Below are 7,500 nucleotides of genomic sequence, written 5' to 3' on the forward strand. Positions count from 1 at the left end.
AAGTTATTCTCAACTGCAATTAAATAACAATCATCTGTACTCTTTTTGGACATAAAGAAATAATTGATTTGTTTGGCTTTAAAATGCGAGCAAACAAAAGTTTTTTACTCTGTTTGCCTAACTGTTTTTCCACGTGCCTCGGCAGTGACAAGACAATTTTGCCCTTATGTTATAAACGTAATACTAATCACAATGAGATCTGGTAAAGGTGAGGAGAAATACCACTAGCTTGCGTCTCAAAAGTTTGTTTAGAGCACGTACAGCCAGGTAATTTGTTGGAGATTCCTATTTGCTAGCTTTTGACAGTTGACTCTGAAATGGCTTTTTTCCTTTTCTGTTTGCTTGCTGAGCATTGCTTGTTTTCTTTTAAAACTCACGCGATTCGAGAAAATTCATTGCCTAACTACTGTTGAATTCGACAGTAAATTTCACTTGGAAAACCGATATCGCACTCATGGCTTTGCGATTCATGCAATATTGGTTTTTCGCGTGAAATTTACTGTGGAATTCACTAGTTAGGAAGAGAAGAAAACACCAAAACGAAAACAATTCCAAAACCTTTTATTTTCACTAATCCTGCAGCCAGTAAGAATGAACAACCTGGGAACTCCGCTTTTCGGCCTGGCTAAATCTATATATGAGATCGATATGTGACAAATGACACCGACTGATCGATCGCCGAACATGTTTGCTGCCCATGAATAAGCGTTTTGCCTGTTTTCTTTCGCAACAAAATTTTCTTTTTTTTAAACGTGTTGCAAACTATTAGTATCCTTTGTTATCACTCAATTCCACTGCTCGCTTGAGCTTATTCAAGTATTTAAGTTTGAATCCGGACCTTCTCACCGGCATACAAAAATTTGAACAATGCGAGTAAATTATCTGCTGCTTCCAATCGATTTGACAACTTTTTGCCTTTCACATCGAATTCCATGAGTAGTACATTGAACACCTTGCCGTGAAACGTTTTGTCAGTGGTTGTCTGGCCACAAAATCAAATGCGTTGTGATTCCCTTGGTTGCAATGATGACAAGGCCATTTAAAAAATCTCCAAGATTTTGGGAGACACATGACCAGCCCCAACCAGGGTCTCTTCTCAACGTCAATTGGGGACCCTGGGAAGAAGGTTGTACTAACTCTAAGGTCGTCTGCACTGCTTACAAGTTAGGAGGATGTTTTTCTCAGCTTTTCCTGATTCCTCACTGACATCTCCTTCAAACACTTCTTGATAATCAGCTCGCCATTCTGGTCCACCACGCCAGAGAAGATTTGTGGCCAGCATAGATGCATTCATCCCCCTGGATGAGATGTCTGCAGGGTTTCTGTCAGTATGACTGTGCTTCTAACTTTCTACTGGGAGGGTTTTCCTAATTTCATTCACTCGGTTCTGTATGTACAGTCCAGGAAAGTGCAATTTGAGAATCACTCCAGCAGATTATCTTCTTGATGTGAACTTCATAGTTCAGAGACCAGTCTTGCAAGTATCATCACCTCCAAAGTTCTGTCCTAGGGATTACTTAATTACTGAAAGGCGTGACTCTTGTCTTGGATTCAGCAAACTAACACAAGCATGACACGATGTCTGGACCAGCCACAGCACCATATGCCTTCAAAGGTGTGTCACAGAATCCACAAAGACTGCAGCCTACTATTTCATCTCGCGTTCCTTAAAATAGCATCTTGCTAACTCCAAAGGTTGAACACCTTTAAGGCCTGAAACTAGTTTATCCCACTTTGCACGAACGTCTCCTGTCAATTTGATGCCCCAGTCGGCCTTGCTTTCACAAAGTTCTTGGAACAACAATTTAAACTCCACAACAACTGGAGACAGAAATCCAAATGGGTCATAAAATTTGCAGGTATGGTAACAGCATTCCTCTTGGTGGGAGAGCCCTCCAAGGCTAAATTGGCAACTGTACTCTGATCAAATACAAGTCTATCACGTACAAAGTTCCCTAGAACTCAAAGTACTTTTCTTTTCCTAACAAGGATTTAGTGTAAGACTGTTGATCATCAATTACTGATTTGCAGTCTGATATGGTATCATTCAAAGTGAGTACCATGATCACAAGGACTTGCTCAATTTACTGATTGGATACTGTTGGTCTTTCTCAATCTGGTTTCATTCTCTTCAATTTGAGCTCTTAATTCAAGTGAGTTGGTGGCAAACTTTCTCAAATTGAACCCTGCTTTAGCTAATGGAAGCTTACTCTTGACATACAATTTATACACTTCTTCATGTGTCTCCACCCAAGTTTAGATCATCTATGTAAATAGATCTTAAAAATGTCTGAACAAATTCAGGATCCTCTTCTTCATATCTTTCCACATGGTGTCTGACAGTGGCACTGAGTAAGAGCGGACTTGATGCAACATACCAAATACAACAAATATACCAAATACAACTCTCTCTGGGGTGCAGGGATGGCACAGTGGTGAGAGCACTCGTCTCCCACCAATGTGGCCCAGGTTCGATTCCCGGACTCGGCGTCATATGTGGGTTGAGTTTGTTGGTTCTCTACTCTGCACCAAGAGGTTTTCTCCGGGCACTCCGGTTTCCCCTCTCCTCAAAAACCAACATTTGACTTTTGAGTTTACAGTGTCCCCAATTAGCGCTACAGCGCTAGAACGACTAGACACTTAAATAAAGTTCCTTTCCTCGTGAATCTTAAAATAATGACCCTAAGACTCTCTTTCTTCACATCATCAAACCACAGAAATCTTAGGATGTCACTGTCTTCTGCTATCGATAAATTCAAGAATGCCTTTTGGATGTCTCCACCAAGTGCCTTTTTATGTTGGAAACACGGGTTAACATCCATGATCCCTTGTGATAGGGCTGGTCCAGTGTGAAGGCAGTCATTTAGAGAACCTCCAGTTGACTTGCAGGAGGCATCATAGACAATCCTGAGCATCATTGTCTGTCCCTTCTAATGACGGCATGGTGTGAGAGATAATGAACCTTCCCGACTTCTCCAACTGCAGGGTCGCAAACCTCTTTAACAAATCCTTTCTCTATTTGGTCTCTGATAACAGCATCATAAATGTATTATAGAAGAACTCTTGCTTCTTGCCTGACACAACAGACTAAATACATGTTTAACACTTGTTTCACAGTTATCTGGCAGAATTGGGTGAGTTTCCTTCCATGGCAGGCGAACTTCACATCTCCCTTTTTGGAAAGAGATGCTGTCTAACAGCATCATATTCTAGAAGAACTCTTGATTCTTCCCCTAACACGATCCAACTGACTAAATACATGTTTAAGACTTGTTTCACAGTTATCTGGTAGAATTGGGTGGGTTTCCTTCCATGGCAGGTGAACGTCATATCTCCCTTTTGGAAAAAGATGCTGTCTGTGAACTGAACATAAACGGACTTCTCAGAGCTTGCAAAACCATAGTATCACGTACATGTAAGTGTTTCTTTGCATTCCAACGACCACAGCATTTGAAGCATTTAATGTTGTAACTGCAATCTCTACTGAGATGATTCTTCATCAGACAAACAAAACACCTTTCTTAGGATCTCCTTTCTTGCTTGTACACTAGAAACTGTTTTACAACTGCTTGAAGAGTGTGGCTGTCTGCAGTAGGTACAAGCAGGGCTGGTACGGGAATCTGACAGAAGTGCTGAAGCTGTTGGTGGAATCTTCCAATGGACATTTCACCGCTGGGGTGGCATACTAACTGTTGGACTGTAATTTTTCTGTTGATTGCCTCTCTCTCCAGCTTCTAATACAATACATACAATACATACTTAATTGACCGCTCCCCATAGGGGCTTTTCAGGGCCAATGAAACACAATGAAACAACGGTACAGAACAACAACAACAGTTAAGAACCCCAACTGGCCAGAGGCAAACCAGTTGGCTATTTACAAGTGCAGCTGGAAAGTTGAACCAGGGACTACCTGGAGCAAACTCAACGAGTGGTCAGGGCGGGTATTGAACCCGGGATCTCTGGATCTCAAGGCAAGCGCCCTAACCACTAATTCTTCTTGCATGACTGACAACAAGCGGTCTAGTTGCCAGTCTCCCTCTTGACCTCTCTACTAACAATCATGCATATGTCCTGCAAAATTTTGTTCAACAGCACTGATGATAATAAACTTCCATAGGATTCTGAAGCAACTCCAAGGGATTTAAGTCCAAGTACATGACCTTCCAAAGAATTGTAAAACATTCTGAGACTTCTAAGATCCTGACTTGATGAAACTGGGGCAAGGTTGAGTAAATGCTCCATTTGTTTGTTTATGATCAACTGTGTGTTTCCAAACTCGCAAATTGTTACCTCTTCTTTGTAATTCCAACAGGTTATTGCAAGCTCAGCAATCACTTCAGATGCACTCTTCTCAATTACAGAATTCAGACAATTGAATTTGCGTTTATCAATCAATCAATCAATCAATCAATCGATTATTTGCCCACATAGCATGCAGTGAGCTAAAAAGCTCTTTCAAAACACGTACATGCTAACATTAAATAGAAAGAGTTCTTCATCCAGCTTAGGTTAAAACTTGGCATGCTAAGATTAACACAGAATGCAGAATAAAGATTTATAAAGTAACTAAGGCAAACTGCCTACTCTCCTATGTTCTAGAGTTTTTATGTTCACAATCCCAAGTACTTCATTATATGAGATATTTTATATTTCATATTTTCACCAATTGATCTCAAGATGACTTGCTTGCATGCTGCCCACACCCAGTAAGAGGGGGCTGCACTATTCAAGTGCGGCAAAACAAAGGAGTTGTAAAGACATCATAAACTCGGTTGGAACAAAGCGCCTTAGCACTGCAGCACTTGGGTCCCCACTTAAATTCAGTTCAGAACAAAGTCGTATTTATACAAACATGTCCCCAAGGGTAGTGCCTGGGTCTTATCATTGTTAAGCAGGAGATGATTCAGACCAAACCAGGATGACAATAAGCTAAGCTCAGAGTTCACAACTGCAGCACGGTAAGGGAAGTAATAATACCCTTTAGTATCATCTGCGTAAAGCCTTAAAGACATATAAGGAAGGAAAAAGTACCCTGAGGTACACCAACTTTAATGTCTCCGTATCTAGAACATATCCCATGAACTTTAACTTGTGGCCTGTCAAGTAAGAGGTCATCAGCTGAAAGGCTGATGAAAAAAGACCGAATGCACCACGTTTGGCCACCAATAGACTGTGATCAATTGAGTCAAATGCTTTGCTCAGATCAATGTAACTGCAACAACCCCTTCCCTTTTGTCTAGAAATGTCCTCCAGTCTTCAGACATTTTTACAAGAGCAAAACAGCAAGAGTGGTTCTTCAAAAATCCTGACATATTCAACGATAGATGACTTTGAAATTGAGCGTACATAATTCTCTCATAAACTTTGGACAATGCAGTCAAGATGGGATGATAGTTAGCTTTGTTTGTGTCCTCGTCTTTCTTAAAACTGGGGGTCACAATACTGCATTTCCACTATAGTGGCCAAGATTGATTATTGACGAAGAAGTTGATTGATTCAGTAATTTCGCTCACATATTGAATTACTCGAATTAGCGTAGTTAGTTTATTTTTGTACGCCTTGTATCTAACTTCATGCTCACGACTACGTCTCTTTAAGAATAGTTTATGAAGTCTCGACTTTGTAATAATAGATTTTGTGAGCCCTTTGGATAACCAAGGGTTACACAACGTTTTTAACTTTTTACCTCGACAAAGCCTTGGCAGAAAACTCCTGTTGTATAATTCAGAATATTTTTGCAGGAACTCATCATATGCAGCGTCTGCGTCTTTAGAAGTTAAACCATTCCAATCAGTTTCACACAGAAGGTTATTAAAAGCATTAACATTCTGACGAGAAAAGTTACGAATGGTAACACTCTCTTGGGACTTAATAGATGAAGAATGAGCATCAGAGTAGCAGTGAAAAGATTGGTAGATGGTCAGACAGGTCATTAATAACACTATGAGACGCGATTCTGGTAGGTCTCAAAATCAGTGGGAAAAGCGTATGAGAGAACAACACAGTGACAAAATCGTTTGTGGTTCAATGCAAGTCAGAGCTGAACAGGTCAAAATTAAAATCACCCATTATATAGCATAGCTTATTGTCCCTGGTTACCCCTTTAATTAAAGGCTGAAAAGATTCCACGAATTCAATAATTCGTACAAACGATAAGATTTTTTCCACACGGATTTACGAGTTCCACAAAGACTGAATCAAATAATGCAGAGTTAGAAATACACAAATCAGGAAAGATGTCAAAAGTAAGAGTGTCATGCAAATAAGGCCTGCGCCTCCAACACACTTATGTACTCTGTTGGATGAGATAAAACAATAACCAGTAATATTTGTATAATTCTGGTTAACATCATTAAGCCACGTTTCCAAAATACCTACAGTGTATTGCAGATTTCTCCCAAGAGAGACAAAATTATTAATGTGTTCTTTTTGATTGGTTAATTTGATTTTGATCAAATTCCAATGATGGCTCAGTCCTGTCCACATCATCTAGTGATAGCAAAAACCTGAGCGAAGCTTGAAAATCGAGCAGGATTTTGAGGTTGCAGAGCCATGTAAACGAGTCAAATTTTGGCACAATACTAGCAAAATTATCGACTTTTTACGTGCCCAAGGCCGGGAGGCAAGCAACCTTTGGAAGTGGGAGAAAATCGGCTAAATTCTGGAGGCACTAAGCCATGAGGGGTCTTGGAAGTTGCACGCCTTGTCTATTTATACTGTATGTGGCGATGCGTTGGATCTGAAGAGGAAATCGGTTTTCCCATAAGATTCAGGAGGACTGAAGTTTCTTGCTTGCAGTTCAGGCCTTAATGAAAAAGTCTTAAGACTTTACTCTCATCTAACAACCCAAATCTCTGTTCCGAAGGTGAAATAAGGGTTGGTTGCTTAATCATACAATGATTCAACAACAACAACTTTTATTGAACATGAAAAATGGGGCACATGTTTATCCTACAGCTTGCGCAGTCCTACAGGACTGAATCACACGACTTCCAACACCCCCTCTCACCTTAGAAGATTAACGAAGTCCCCTGGGCACTAATTCGAGCATTTACGGGTTTTGATGAAGACTGTGACAGTGCACCCAGCTGATTTTTGGTGCACCAAAAACAATTAGGATTGAAAACCTTAGTTCTTGCCCAATCCATGGTTAAGTAGAGTGTAAGGACTTCAGCGCAAAGCCATGAACAAAGTGCCCTACGATTTTTGCTATGACTCCAATATTTACCCTTGAGTGGTACCAGTCCTCACAAACTATACACTGGATCATTTCATCTTCAATCTTGAAACAAACCAAAAAGTAAAATGTCAACATTAAAAGCTGTCCTTAAACTTAAACAAAACAAATTACTTAATTGTCATTGATCTCTTCCCTAACCAGTCATATCGTAGCAGGTATGAGAGAAACTATCTGTTGGGTAAGAAGGGTTACAGTAACAGGCATAATGTTCTTGGAAATAACCTATTAATTTCTACGTGCTTTAAATCAATTCTGAC

The 7,500-nt window shown here is 40.2% G+C and overlaps 1 protein-coding gene across 2 annotated transcripts in view; it reads right to left on the bottom strand.

The window, feature by feature from the left end:
* The window catches only part of LOC138026666 (putative E3 ubiquitin-protein ligase UBR7), an 83,706-nt gene that overhangs the window by 43,742 nt on the left and 32,464 nt on the right, over positions 1-7,500 (bottom strand). For both annotated transcript variants that reach the window (XM_068874103.1, XM_068874102.1), the window contains exon 5: positions 7,232-7,285. In XM_068874103.1, coding sequence (XP_068730204.1) covers positions 7,232-7,285 — 54 coding nt within the window. The remainder of the gene's footprint in view (positions 1-7,231; positions 7,286-7,500) is intronic.

Source organism: Montipora capricornis, chromosome 12 (genome assembly GCF_036669925.1).
Source record: "Montipora capricornis isolate CH-2021 chromosome 12, ASM3666992v2, whole genome shotgun sequence".
NCBI lineage: Eukaryota > Metazoa > Cnidaria > Anthozoa > Scleractinia > Acroporidae > Montipora > Montipora capricornis.